This window comes from Sorex araneus, chromosome 5, assembly GCF_027595985.1.
Source record: "Sorex araneus isolate mSorAra2 chromosome 5, mSorAra2.pri, whole genome shotgun sequence".
Taxonomy (NCBI): Eukaryota; Metazoa; Chordata; class Mammalia; order Eulipotyphla; family Soricidae; genus Sorex; species Sorex araneus.
The window spans coordinates 51,559,564-51,573,844 of NC_073306.1; the positions used below are offsets into that span (position 1 = coordinate 51,559,564).

The following is a 14,281-nucleotide window of genomic DNA, read 5'->3' on the forward strand; positions in this document are numbered from 1 at the left end:
GAGGCAGGCTGGGGTTGGGAGAGAACCTGAACATTCATAGAAGAAAGTTGAATTCCGCTGGCTGTGGAATGGGTGCTGTAATACGGTATGCTTGAAACTTAACTATCACTTTATAAATCATGGTACCTTAATTAAAAATTAATTTAAAACTATATTCCATTATAGATTAAACAGAAGGAAAAAATAATTCATCCCTTTTTAGAGATGTATTATAGTAACTTACTTCAGAAAAATTTCACAACTCTGTTGTGGAGGCAAACATGAAAATGAGAAAGCCACACAGCCAAGTAATCAAATCCAACAAAGTACTCCATGGATTCAAGTTGGAACATAGATGGGAAATTATGAGACATCTTTTGAACTCACTCACCTATCTACCAACTTGAAAACCAAAAAATGGTTACAAGGACAAGAAATCATTTTTCTATAAGGCTCATTATATTTTCAGAACAGAACACTTGAAATATGAAAGCATCAATTTAAAAATATTCATTACACGAAGGAAGTATTAGTTTTAAAAATACAGCCCAAAACTAATCTTAATGAAGACACTACTTACTGTTGTAAGGTGCTTCTAATTGTTGCAGAGTGGCCTCAAATGTCAGCTGAATCTTTGGATTATCCAACCATAACTGCAGCTGTTATTTAAGTAATAGAAATTGTTAACAGGCAGATATAAGCCATTTGACTAATTTAAAGTATCTTTAAATTTATGGACTTTCATTAAAACGAAGAAAGTGAAAAACGCAACCATGTCATTAGGACTGAAGAAGCTGAGAGATACCTTACCTAAAAAAAGAAAATACCTAGTAACTTAACAAGATAATATAGCTTGAAGAAAGCAGCTAGGATTTAAATTTGTATTACAATGACTCCAGACATACCTCATAAATGAAATTCACAAAAACATAAGCAATAGGGTAAAGGAAGAAAATGTCAAGAATAACACCATGGTTTCTGGTTTGCAAAACGTCACTCGATAAATAAGAACCACTAACAATAAAGAAAAGCCTGTTGGCGGACTAGAGTGACAATACAGCAGGCAGGGCATTAGCCTTGCAAGCAGCTGATGTGGGTTCAAACCCTAACATCCCGTCTAGTCCCCCAAGCAATGCCAGGAGTTAATTCCTGAGTGCAGAGCCAGGAATAACCCCTGAGCATCACTGGGCATAACCTAAAAAGCCAAAGAGAAAAACAAAACACACACAAAAAAACAACAACAACAAAAAAGAAGAGCCTATTGGCCAGTCAAGTCAAGAGAGAATCAGGGAAACAAAAGGGAAAAAAAATATATTGTGGGGCTGGATCGATAGCACAGCGGGTAGGGCATTTGCCTTGCACGCGGCCGATCCGGGTTCTAATCCCAGCATCCCATATGGTCCCTTGAGCACCGCCAGGGGTAATTCCTGAGTGAAGAACCAGGAGTGGCCCCTGTGCATCGCCGGTGTGACCCAAAAACCAAATATATATATAGCATGGTGTGTCTAAAGAGGAAAAAGTAGTTAATTTTTCTTTGGGAGGCCTCAACAACGAGTCTTCAAAGGATTGGAGCAGACACCTTGCATTTGGAGGTACTAATTTATCCCCAGCACTGTTATGACCGCCTTGGAAACAAACAGGCCCAAACATGAAAACTTCAGGCATCCAGCCCGGCCACTTGGCTGGAGAGCCTCCAAAGCATCTGCTTGGCTTAGGAGGCATCCCTCCACCAAAAAAAAAAAAAAAAAGCAGGCATGCTAAAATGACATCTCTGTGCTAAGTGCAAAAGAATTAAATAACTCAGGAGAAACAAATTAACTAGAAGATACAAATTAATTTTGCTATGTCACCCTAGAGTATAATGCATGCGGGGCTGGAGCAATAGCACAGCGGGTAGGGCGTTTGCCTTGCATGCGGCCAACCCGGGTTCAAATCCCAGCATCCCATATGGTCCCCTGAGCACCGCCAGGAGTAATTCCTGAGTGCAGAGCCAGGAGTAACCCCTGCGCATCGCCAGGTGTGACCCAAAAAGCAAAAAAAAAAAAGAATAGAGTATAATGCACATGTTCTAAAAAGTAACCCGCCTGTCTCTATTCTGTGACTAAAAAAGTTCTGGTGAATAAAAGATATAGATGAAAAATTCAAATAGGGCCTAAAAAACAGCTGAAAAGTGTCAGGTACACACCCATTTTGTGCAAGATTGCATGTTCAATCCCCAACTCCACATGCTGCTCTCTGCTCCACTACACCATCCCTGTGTACAGCCTTGGTGGCTTCAAACACCACACCATCAGGCCTGTACTACTGAATCAGGTATTGCTAGGAATGGTCCCTGAACCCTCAAATACAATGGGAGGTCGCAAAAAAAGGAAGAAATATTCAGAGAAGAAATACAAATGACTAATTGAAAAATCAGTCAGTTTAAGTAATCAAAGAAATCAAAATCAATCATGTAAGTCAGAAGAGGATGTTAAGCTGGATGAACAGAACAAAATAAGAATTTCTCATTACAGGGGAAAGACGAGATTATTTGAAAGAGCATTTTTAAAAAAAGGTATTAATAAAAAAATTCCCTTTTCTTTCTTAGCTTTTTGGGTCACACCCGGCAATGCACAGGGGTTACTCCTAGCTCATGCATTCAGGAATAACTCCTGGAGGTGCTTGGGGGACCATATGGGATGCTGGGAACCGAACCCAGGTCAGCCACGTGTAAGGCAAATACCCTACCCGCTGTACTATCACTCCAGCCCCAATAAAAAAATTCTTATTGTGCTAAGTTATATGAAAAGAATCAAAGAAGTAAGCTCTCAATTCTGTACTTTAAAAAAAGATACTTCGAAGAGCTACTGTGCCTGTTTTGCAAGGTACAGGTTCAATTCCTGGCACCACATAGTTTCCCAAACAATACCAAGGTGTGATTCTTGAGTTGTAAGTCGACCAAGTATCACCAAACGTTGTCACCAAATATTTATCAAAACCAAGAAAATGAAAAACAAGACAAAAACTTAAGTCCACAAAAAAAATTACACATTTATTCTTATGTAAATACCTGAAAGGGGGAAAATAATTTTAAAATTATTTCCTCTTTGTGTATTTCCCCTATAGTAGCTACAAATATAACTTACACTTTTTATAATCTAGGTTAAAAAAAAATCAAACATAACATGAAACTTACTGTGCGGTTTCTAATAAACAGAAAAACCTTCTGGGTCTGTTGTGGTCCACTGATGATATCTGGAAAACAAGCTGCTTCTTGAGAAGTCATGCGGTCATGAGGAAGTCTACTCTGGAAAGCAGCACCCTCCACACCTAGCAAAGAAAGCAAAGAAGTTCTGGGAAAAGTGCAAGTGAACACAAAAATAGAGATGATGCACTTAGAACACATTTTGTCTAAAGAACCACTATCATGCTTTGTTCCATCTTTCAAACTGATATCATCTGCTCAAAAAAAGAAAGAAAGAAAAGAGAGGAGGGGAGGGGAGGGGAGGGGAGGGGAGGGGAGGGGAGAGGAGAGGAGAGGAGAGGAGAGGAGAGGAGAGGAGAGGAGAGGAGAGGAGGGGAGGGGAGGGGAGGGGAGAGGGGAGGGGAGAGGAGAGGAGAGGAGAGTCTCTGGGGTATGGGACATCGTTCAAGGGCTATTGTGTATGGCTTATATGTGGAGGCCCCAGGTTGATTTCAGGCACCACACATTTTGGGTATAGCCCTAGTGGTCCCCAAACACTGTATGGAATGGACCATCTGCATCCTACTCACTGCCTAAGAGACCACACACCCCCAAAAACTTTTTTCTTTCAACATTTTCAGAATGGAAGCATTCTTAGGATTCAGTTGTACCTGAAAGTCATGTTCTAAGACTTACAGATCACTCATAAGTGAAATACACTTTATAAACAGAAAGCATTTAGAATATGTTTTCCATCCACAAAATAATTCATAATATTAAAAGCCATTCAAATAAAATTAGCATTACTGATAGTGATTTGGAGCGGAGGGTGTTAGGGGCTACACCTGGCACTGGTCAGGGGTTACTTCTGACTCTGCACTCAGGAATCACTCCTGGCAGCCTTGGGAGACCATATGGGGTGCCAGAGATTGAACCCAGGCCTGCTATGTACAAGGCAAACACCCTACCTGCAGTACAGTACTATCACTCTCACCCTAGACAGTGATAATTTTTAAAATCAAAGAATCAGAACAAAGGTAAAAGTACACAAACAGGAAACAAAAAGAGGACATGGAGTGGAAATTACAATCACAAGCCTTCATTTAGGATTGAAAACAGGGAATATATAGGGCTGGAGCAATAGTACAGCAAGGAGGGCATTTGCCTTGCACGTGGCGACCTGGGTTCAATTCCCAGCACATATGAGCAACCGAGTATAGGAGTAATTCCTGAGTGCAGAGCCAGGAGGAACCCTGTGCATTGCTGGGTGCGACCCAGAAAAGAAAATTAAATAAATAAACCCACAGGGAATATACAAAGAATGAACTCTAAATTTAAGGGCCCACTGTTGGTGACAAAAATAATTTTGGTGGTGGTTCTCAGAATTCAATGGGGCAAATAGTGAGAGAGGTTAAGTAGAATATAATGAGACAGAAAAAAGCGGGAGATCTGCCTTTCTGGAAGAAATGTTTGAAATTATTTTATTATACAACGCAAGTAAAAATGTCATTACACATACTACATATGGTGTGCATACATTCTATAATTCAAGTAAAATATATGCTATTTTGAAAACAGTTATATACTTTTAAATTGATGGTTAAATATATCTTTATAAAATTTGATTATAATGTCTCCTGTATTATAGTCCCTCTATACTTACATATATTGTACTTATATGTCTAAGATCAAATACTTCCAGAACTATGAAGATAACAATTTAAAGCACTACCACTGAAGTAATTTTAAGTAATGATAAAAGTATAAGATAGCCAGTCACATTTAACCATTTTAAAGCACACAAAATTAAAAGTTGGAAGTAAAAAAAATAGTGGAAGCAAAAACAAATGAAAGGCAATACTTAGATTAAAATAAAAAAAAAAAAGGGAGGTAAAACTGTGTTAACTTAGGACATTACAGATATCTGAGCTGCTTCGGCGGACATTCAAGTGACAAATACTAAACAGGAAAAAAAAGGTTATCAAGTAAAAACTATGGTGTATTAAGAAACATTGTTTTTGGAGACAAGAAAAAAAAATCTGTCCATCTACACAGTAAAGGAAGCATAAGTACTATGTTCATATTACTAAATTAAGAATATGTATATCTAATGAATCATGATTGAAAACTAATGATTAAAAATAGGAGAAGAAAATCAATGAGTCATTTTTCTGAGCCTGGAGAGACGGCAAGAACAGAAGAAATATTGGCTCAGGGGCTTATGTTACTACAGTAATCTGAAATTTTCTCAAACTAAACAGCCCTCTATTCCATCCCCACCACAAAAAAGAAATATAGAGACATAAATCATGTCACATTAGAGGAGCATTATCTACTCCTTAGTATTTGAATCAAGCATCTAGCATTAGGTTCCATCTTTGTATAGTTCTTGGTATATAGTATTAATATGAAAATAAGCTTTAAAAATTTTATTTCTCTTTCCCCAAAACAGAGCTAATTTTATTCCTTAGCTATATGGCCTTGTATATGTTTGATAAGTAGTCACTGAACATCAATCTATTTTCTTTTTTATTTTTTCATCAATTCTATTTTTTTTTTTTTGGGGTCACACCCGGCAATGCACAGGGGTTACTCCTGGCTCTGCACTCAGGAATCACTCCTGGCGGTGCTCAGGGGACAATATGGGATTCTGGAAATCGAACCCAGGTCGGCCTCGTGCAAGGCAGATGCCCTACCTGCTGTGCTATTGCTCCAGCCCCAAATCAATTCTATTTTGAATACTATTATCAGTAACGGGAAAAACGGAGAGGGACCCTCTGAATTTTCTATTACATTTGATTCTGCATTCCAGGTATTATCCTCAAAAATCACATATATAGTAGACCAAGTCTGAGAAGTTGAAAAAAATATAACCATTGAGAAATTTTATTTATGAAATTTTATCCTTATATCATCTATAACAACAAAAAAATTACAAAAGAATTAAAGAAGGCAAAAAAGTTATAATATTAAAGTATATATAAAACAATATTCTCCATTCCTATATTCTATGTAACATCTGTGAGAAAGCTAGTTCTGTTTTGTTTTTTGGGGGCCACACCTGGCAGTGGTCAGTACTTACTCGGCCACTCTTGGATGACGGTGGGAAATCAAACCAGGGTTGGTCACATACAAGGCAAGCACCTTAATCCTGGCATTATCTCTGGTACTATAGGCTACTTTTGTATTGTATTAAGGCCACATCTGAGCTGGAGATCAAACTGGAGTCTACACATTGTACTCGGGCCCCAAGCTAGCTATTCTTTATCAAAAAAAAATTTTAAGGTCTCTAAAAACTTTCCACAATCATTTCTTTCCCTTTTGGTTTCAAAGGATAAAGACCATTATTTGGAAGGCTGTTTTCAAAATCAATGTTAAAAATATGCACAATTACAAAAAAAAATATAAGCTTTTCCCCAACAAAACAAAAAAATGTTTTAATTCAGAATCTAAATTATTCAGAAGCTAAATAAAAACATTCTTCTTACAGGATATTTCCAAAATAAACATACCAACCTCATTAACATAATTCCTAAGTATCTCCCTTAGTGGGAAAAATCTTTAAAAGAATATATTTGACTTAAATAAAAATTTAACTTTACTAATACTTATTAAAAGAACTATCAACAGAAAAAATACATGCTTGGCTCTCAAATAGCTTTAAAATAGCTCTAAACACTCAATGCTTGCATACTTAATAGAATTTGGTTTTTTGAAATTTAAGATGTTTCAAAGACACAACATAAATACCTTAAAGTCCCGGGATTGCCTATATAATCATGTTCTCTACCCAATTCCTTCTCACTACTTCACATTGGAAAATTTTAGCATTACCTTTCAGAATGCAGTCATAATAAACAGAATTGCCCTTTCTAGTAGTCTGACTGATACCTTCTCTGAAAACACAGTAGTTACATATTTAATGGAATAACTTAAGACCTGTTAAATAGATGTGTAGGCAGAAAAAGGTGGAGGAAGATAAAATGCCCCTCTGTTCCATGACATCATTCCCCCCCCATTCTGATAAAGGATGCATTTGATATTCTACTCAGGTTGAAATTAATATGAACTACTTGCCTTCCTTTCAGCCCAATAAAGTAGATAACTATGACTTCAAGCTGAATAATGAAAACAAAAGTCTGATATGACTGATAAAGAAAACTATAGATGTACCTTTTATATCTAGTCCTGAAATAGTTTAAACATTAAAATAGCACAAGGAATAGAAGAAAATCTGATTTCTTACACTTTCAATTGTTTTATTTTTGAGTCTGTGAAGAAGGGTGTGAAGAAAAGTCTGCATATAAGAAACAACACATCTGGATTCTTACTCTCCCAGCTATTGGTCTAATCCTGATTGAGTCCTCTGACTTTGTGTTCCAGGTCCTAATTAAGAAAACAGATTTGATACAATCTATCTGTCTGAAAGCAGGAAGCTAGGCAAGATATTTTTAAATTCCTTTTAAACTTTTAAAAACTAGATAAGCAGGTAACAGGTGGATGTAAATTTTTAAATGTTTAGAGGGCTATCTGGCTTTATTAAGAATGTTGCTCATGGGACCAGAGCAATAGTACAACAGGTAGGCCATTTGCCTTGCATGCGGCCAACCCAGGTTCGATCCCCAACACCCCATATTCTCCCTCAAGTACTATCAGGATAGATCCTAAGTGCAGAGCCAGGAGTAACTCCTGAGTAACCCCATCACCAGGTGTGACCCAAAAAGCCAAAAAAAAAAAAAAAAGCCGATTTTTTTAAAAGCTCCTTTCTGACACTGATCATCTCACAAATGCATGCTTCTGAACAAAAGATCTGGAAAGCGCACTGGAAGGAATTTGGAATATTTACCATTATTCCTAAAACACTTAAAACTCATTCTCTAACAACAAGTGACTAGCATCACAGTTTTATATAAAAAGATTTCACCTTCAATAACAAAATATACTGTTTATCTGAAAAATAGGCAAATCTATTCATACTGGAAACAAAACAAACAACAATAAAACTCAATTTAATTCTTCAAGATTAAAGCTATAAAGGCTATCCCTTAACCCTCCACACTTCCATGGAAGAACTAACTGTGCATCATTTGATGAAACTTTCTGGAAGAGTTATCTGCCAGAGACTCTGAATGAGGATTTTAACTTCTCAACAATAACTTACTGATTACCATATGCCAGCAGAAGTCTACATCTAACATTCTAGATCCAAAGTAAAAATCTCTAAGCTGACACAAAGTTATCTTTGATCATATAAAATAGAAAGAATATCCCTGGACCAGTTGTACAAACTACAATGTACACATAATTTTAAAGTGGACAAACACCTGAAAACTTGACAAGACTCCAAGTTCTATCAAATCTATACATAAACCAGTTTTACAGCACTGAACACAAGAACATCCTTCTAGAGGCAATGGACGAATTCCTGATTGCTGAAATAAACTTTTCCAGACCCATTCCTATAAATAATTTCATCTTTATTTTTTCCTAGAAATAAAAATCTTAGTCTAAAAGAACATTTAAACAAATTTTATTTTTAAATAAAATGTTTATCTACAAAGTAACTGACGGTGTAGTATTAATTTTAAAAAACTACCCAAGACCATGTACCTATCACCAACCATTTCTGGAGTCACTTGCCAGCACAATTCCTCTAATCAAGTCTTAAAAGGGCATTCCATCCTATTTTTTAAAAAAATACCCAGTCTATAGCTTCTTCTCCTCTGTGTATACAATGATATTTCTTTTAAAGGTCCTGTGATACCTGTATTCTATGTTTTAAATCATGTTTAAAAGCTGCTGGGGGGGGGGGGGAACCCGCCATCTCCTCAAAAACACAAACAAAAGTGGAGGGCTGAGATCGGCCTGAGGACTTCAAAATGTTTTGCTTGCCTTTGTCTTGACTACTATACTAAGCTGTCCTGTGACCTAAGTATCCCTGCGCTTCTGGCTAAAATGTGGATACCAGAGCACTAGAGCCAAAAACACTTGCAAGCATCAATCCCTGACTTGGCGGCTCTTGCTAAGTGGCAAGCATCTAACGCCACCCTCACCTGATGCTTGGCCGTCTCCATACCCTCCAGAACTGTCGTCTTGAAGTCCTCCTGCTTGCCCTGTGGAAGGAAAGAGGAGAACTCAGGGACCTTACTCCATAAATTGAGATAATATCTGGACATAAAGGCCTAATAGTTGGCAATTCACGAATTCACCACCAACTAGTAAACCCATACAAAAAGAGCTCCTTCTTATGGAATCAAGGTCTGGGAAATTTCATCAGTCTTCCAAATCCTGATTGAAATTTTTACACTCTGATTCTTACTGAAAGGTAGCAAAACCAAGTACATAGTATTTCTAAGTTCTAAGTCCTTGCTGTATTATTTAATAGACAAGGCTAAATGGGGGAAGAGAGGGATTATAAATTTATTACTTGTTGCTAGACTGAGAGTAGTGGGATATGGGCTCTGGGACCTAGACTCCAATAATTCAGTATCAGCTCCATATCTGTCTTTACCATTCTATAATATATATATGGCAATATAAACTTTACATAAGAAAAAAATTATCATCTTAATTAAAATTTTTCCACCTTCAAAGCAGGCATTGTAACTAAAGGATAGTTCTAAAAGGAATTTATTTACTATACACGTTAGACAGTAATTGCTCTAAGTCAGTGCTTCTTTTGTAAAAACCTCCGAACACATTTATGCCCTGCATTTACATGCCACCACTGATAAATACACACATGGAGGGCTTGAGGGCCTGACAGAGATTCTACCCCAAAATACATGATAGGTTTCAGACATTTTCTTCATTAATGTGGAGAAGTAATTTCAAGAAATATACCACAGTTTGAAAGTTCAATCTAAGAAAGTCAGGAGACTTTCTTAGATTGCCTTTCAGATTCTTCCAAAATCTATCATCAAGCGGATGCTGTGATCTTCTTATGTTTCTAACTACCCAATAAACCAGAAAGAGCTAAAGATTATTTTGGGGAATGTATTAAAAAAACCCTCTAATTATACAAAATTGTACTGGCTTATTAATTTTCTCGGGGAAGCCACACCAACAGTGTTTAGGAGCTATTCCTGGCTCTGTGCTCAAAGGAAATCTACTTCAATCAAGGTAAGCACCTAACCCCTGTCTTTCCAACCTGTTTCACTAATTTAAAAAATTTTTTCAATTAGAAAGTGGAATGATTTGTTCTACCATATGAGTAAAAGTTACCAAGAAAAGTTGAACAATAGCACCTCCATAGTATAAGAAAGCTCTTAGGCCCAGGAGATTCAAAATAACACCGTTAGTGTTAGAACATAACTCAGTGTAAAGTGCATGTCTATGTAACATAAACCCATGTCCCGAGTTCAAGTCCCAGCATAGATTAAAAATAAAATGACTTCATCTTTTAAGTATGTAAAAGTATATATTAGCTATATATTAGTATATAATACATAACATTTAAAACAATGTTGCTAGGTGGTATATAAGCTCTGCTTTGAAATAGAATTATATTCAAATTATTTCTTGTATGGAGAGTTAAATTTTTAAGTTCTACAAGGTCATGACTCTCAGACAAAAAAGACACAAATTATGTGATTTGTTTATAGCACTTAGAAATGAGAATATAATGTGAAGAGATGACTCCAATTACTAAATTCAATCAATCAGCAAATTTATCTTGAAAATGAAGATCCTGTATTTTATTTTAAAAATTTGAATAAGAAGTGTTCAAAAAAATGGTCTGAATTAGTTCTGGATTTATTCAGTCCAAAACCTCTTAACAGTTAAGAAAAACATTTTTGGTTCCAAATAGAACCAAAGTAGATCAGATATAATGAGTAACTTTTTAAAGTATTTTAAAAGGGGAGAGAGAAGGGCTGGAGCAATAGCACAGCAGGTAGGGCATTTGACTTGCACTCGGCCGACCCGGGTTCGATTCCCAGCATCCCATATGGTCCTCCAAGCACCACCAGGAGTAATTCCCGAGTGCAGAGCCAGGAGTAACCCCTGTGCATTGCCAGGTGTGACCCAAAAAGCAAAATCTCTTGTGGTGAAGGCAGTATCAAAAATGAAAAAACAAAACAAAAATACTTTCAAGCTATCTACTAAGTATGACTTATTTTATCCTCCTATTATATTCTTCTCAAACTACATGTCATGTGTTTATTTTAAGCAACAGGTTGCTCCTGATCATTTTCTTCCTGAAATACTTATTAAAAATATGAACTTCTCACTGACTTTTGTGCTCAAAAGGTTAAAAAGACTGCTTTATTTATTTGTTTTCATTTATTTATTTTGCTTTTTGGGTCACACTCGGCAATGCACAGGGGTTACTCCTGGCTCTGCACTCAGGAATTACTCCTGGTGGTGCTCAGGGGACCATACGGGATGCTGGGAGTCGAACCCAAGTCGGCCACGTGCAAGGCAAACACCCTATCTGCTATGCTACTGCTCCAGCCCCATTCATTTTTTTAAAAAGGACAGTCTTTGTTATCTTTTGCTTTTTAAAAATGAATATAACTTAAAAAAATACTGTTATTTAAGATATACAAGAAGGGGGATGAACAGGTGGGCACTTGCCCTACACACAGCCAATCTAGGTCTGATTCCAAGCATCCTATACAGTCCCCAGAGCACTGCAGAAGTACTTTTTGACTGTAGAAACAGGAGAAACCACTGATTACTGAAGAGAGAAGAAGAAACTATGAAGGAGGAATATGGGAAATATCCAATAGCCTGAGAAATTTTTAAAAGGACCCTTCAGAAAGTCAAAAAAAAGGAGGGGGGGAACAAAACTCAAAAATATTACATAGGTAGAAAAACAGAAGAAAACCAAGCAAAAGGTGATATAAATATTTAAGAAATGTGGGGCTGGAATAATAGTACATTGGGCACGGGCATTCACTTTACACACAGCTGACCTGGATTTGATTCCCAGCACTCCATATGGTCCCTGAAGCCTGCCAGAAGGGTTCCCTGACCACAGAGCCGGAGTTAGCCCTAAGCACCACTGGACATGGCCCCCAAGCCAATTATATACATAATATTGAGGGTATTGAGGGAAGTGCTTAAAACTCAATAACAAACAAAATGTTTACCTCTTGACTAGATAAAGTAACTTGCACGAAACTAAAGATGATAGAGCACTGCTATTTTCTCTCTAATCCTAATAATATTTCATGAATTCTGAGGGAGATTTCTTCTCCAAAGAAAATTGAAAACAAGCATCACCCTTATTAGTATTGAAAACCAATTCCTCATCTTCTTAAAAACAGCACACAAAGCTTTGGAATTAACATTCCATCAAAATTATGACTGCGCAAGGCACATAAATAGCATATTCATCTGGCTTGACAAGACTTCTGGACTTGGTAAAGGTGCTTCTCACACTAACAAAAAGAACAGCTAGTTAAACAGAGCTGTTACGTTCCATGAGCTCAAAGTCAAAACAAAAAAATTAAAATATATAAAGGCAACTTATTATCACCTTGATTTGGCATCACTTCAGTTTTCATACACAGCTCTCTCAAGGGTTTTAAGTAGAGATACTAAATGAATTATTTACACATATCCTCTAAAAATTGAAAATTTAGTTTATCCTCTATAGTAGCCTTTCAATTATTCTCTAATAAATCTTCTACAGATCTGTTAAAGTCATTCTTAAACAACAATGTTTTATCCTTTTGATTCAAATTCTCAAGAGCACCACCACCACCACCACCACCTTAAAAGGAAGTCTAGGATAACTTTCAAATACTTTTTATGTCTGAAGCCAACAATACCCTGATAACAAACCCAGATATAAATATATATATATAAATATACCATCAAAAATATATAAAAGTACAGAACAATTACATCCAATGAACGCATGCAAAATTCCCCCAAAAAATACAACCAAATTAAATGTAACAAATATACTAAAAACATAAACCATAACTCAGGGGATTTATTCTAGAGATATAGAAATGGTTCAATACATGCAAATCGATTAAAATTTTGCATCAATAAAAGGAAAAACAAACATTATAGTAATGATGTTGAGAAAGAATTTAAGAAGACTCAGGTCCCATTTATAATAAAATCACTTGATGAAATGTGGATAGAAAAAGCATGTGTAAACAAAATAAAGAACTGTAAGTAATGATGCTGAAAAACTTACAATCTCTTTCTTTAAAAATCAAGACAAGGTTGTTCACTCACACAACTCTTTTATTTTATATTAAAGGTTTTAGCCAGAGCAATTAGACATTAGATTAGGGGAAAAATCATATTTGCAAATATTAAAGAGCAAATTCTAAAGATTCAAATGAAAAACTGACAACCTACAAAATCAATATACAAAAATCTGATGCACTCCCCAATACAAATAAGAGAGAAGGAAAGTCTAGAAAAACAATCCCACTTACAATCCATCAACAATAAACACCAAGGAATAAACTTAACAGAACCTACACAACAAAAACTACAAAATACTGTTAAAAGATACAGAACAAGAGAAGATAGAAGGAAATCAGAAGATAGTCCAAGCCCATGGCTACAGAAAAAGTGAGGTCAAAAACGGTCATCTCACAGACATAAAAAGATTGCACTCATCTGTGGAATATAAAGTAACAGGATGGGAGATTTGTACCCAAGAATAGTAGAGATAAGTATCAGGAGGTTGGCTCCATGGCTTGGAAGCTGGCCTCACATGCTGGAGGAAAAGACAACTCAGATAGAGAAGGGAACACCAGGTAAAGTGTGGTTCAAGGACCTGCTGGGTATGGGAGATGTGCGCTGAAAGTAGACCACAGACCAAACATGATACCACTCGATGACTCCATTGCAAACCACAACACCCAAAAGGAGAGAGAGAACAAAAGGGAATGCCCTGCGACAGAGCTGGGGAGGGGTGGGGGGGATATTGGGTAGGGGGGTGGGAGGGATACCAGGATCATCAGTGGTGGAGAATGGGCACTGGTGGAGGGATGGGTACTTGAGCACTGTGTGACTGAAACACAAACATGAAAAGTTGTAAGTCTGTAAAAATATTTAAATAAATAAAAATTGAATTAAAAAAATAAAGTGATCTAAATTTAAAAAAAGGTCATCTCAGAAAAGTTAATGAGGGGCTGGAGTGATAGCACAGCGGGTAGGGCA

The 14,281-nt window shown here is 36.7% G+C and overlaps 1 protein-coding gene across 2 annotated transcripts in view; it reads right to left on the reverse strand.

Annotated features, from left to right (window-relative positions):
* The window catches only part of KDM1A (lysine demethylase 1A), a 66,070-nt gene that overhangs the window by 31,451 nt on the left and 20,338 nt on the right, over positions 1–14,281 (reverse strand). The window contains exons 3-5 of one of the 2 annotated variants that reach the window (XM_055140307.1): positions 9,196–9,255; positions 3,155–3,288; positions 560–638 (exon numbers count right to left, since the gene is read on the reverse strand). In XM_055140307.1, the coding sequence (XP_054996282.1) occupies positions 560–638; positions 3,155–3,288; positions 9,196–9,255 (273 nt within the window). The remainder of the gene's footprint in view (positions 1–559; positions 639–3,154; positions 3,289–9,195; positions 9,256–14,281) is intronic. The other variant, XM_055140309.1, reaches the window with a different exon arrangement.